Source organism: Frankliniella occidentalis, unplaced genomic scaffold (assembly GCF_000697945.3).
Source record: "Frankliniella occidentalis isolate FOCC.00 unplaced genomic scaffold, Focc_3.1 Scaffold265, whole genome shotgun sequence".
In the NCBI taxonomy this organism is placed as follows: Eukaryota; Metazoa; Arthropoda; class Insecta; order Thysanoptera; family Thripidae; genus Frankliniella; species Frankliniella occidentalis.
In genome coordinates this window covers 378,029-378,547 of record NW_026267391.1, presented here as the reverse complement: position 1 = coordinate 378,547, position 519 = coordinate 378,029, and the positions used below count along the sequence as shown (strand labels likewise).

Here is a 519-nt window from a genome sequence, read left to right as displayed (position 1 = left end):
CAGCCGATTCGCTGGGCGCTGCTCGGCGCGACCAACCGCACCAGCCAGGAGCCAAAGGCCGCCGACACCCACCAGCTGATAGAGGTCGCACAGGTCATCGTGCACCCCGAGTACCTCGGGCCGGTCAAGTACAACGACATCGCTCTCTTGCGGCTGGCGCAGCCGGCACGTTTGCGTAGGGATGGGGTGTATCCGGCCTGCCTGGACACGGACATGGATGTAGACAACACGGGGAGGGACGCCGTCGCAACCGGATGGGGCGCCACGAGCTTCGGTGAGGAGCTGAGAGACCGCCCTACTCGACTAAATAATGGATTTGCCCAGAGACGTCCCTGTTGTAGAGGCTTTCGTTCTATCGATTGTCTGTAGAGGACGATGGCAGTCAGTCGTTGCTGAAAGTGAACCTCACCGTGCGCGACATGCGGTACTGCAGGGACAACCTGGAGCTGGACATGCAGAAGGTCCCCCGCGGCCTGGAGGACGCCACCCAGCTGTGCGCGGGCGGCGGGGAGCACAACC

At 63.2% G+C, this 519-nt stretch overlaps 1 protein-coding gene across 1 annotated transcript in view; it reads left to right on the top strand.

Moving 5' to 3' along the window:
- Window positions 1-519, top strand: part of LOC113209716 (transmembrane protease serine 9-like) — a gene marked incomplete at its 5' end in the record, with an annotated part of 19,191 nt that overhangs the window by 5,633 nt on the left and 13,039 nt on the right. The window contains 2 exons of the mRNA XM_052273363.1: window positions 4-274; window positions 370-461. Of these exons, the coding sequence (XP_052129323.1) occupies window positions 4-274; window positions 370-461 (363 nt within the window). The remainder of the gene's footprint in view (window positions 1-3; window positions 275-369; window positions 462-519) is intronic.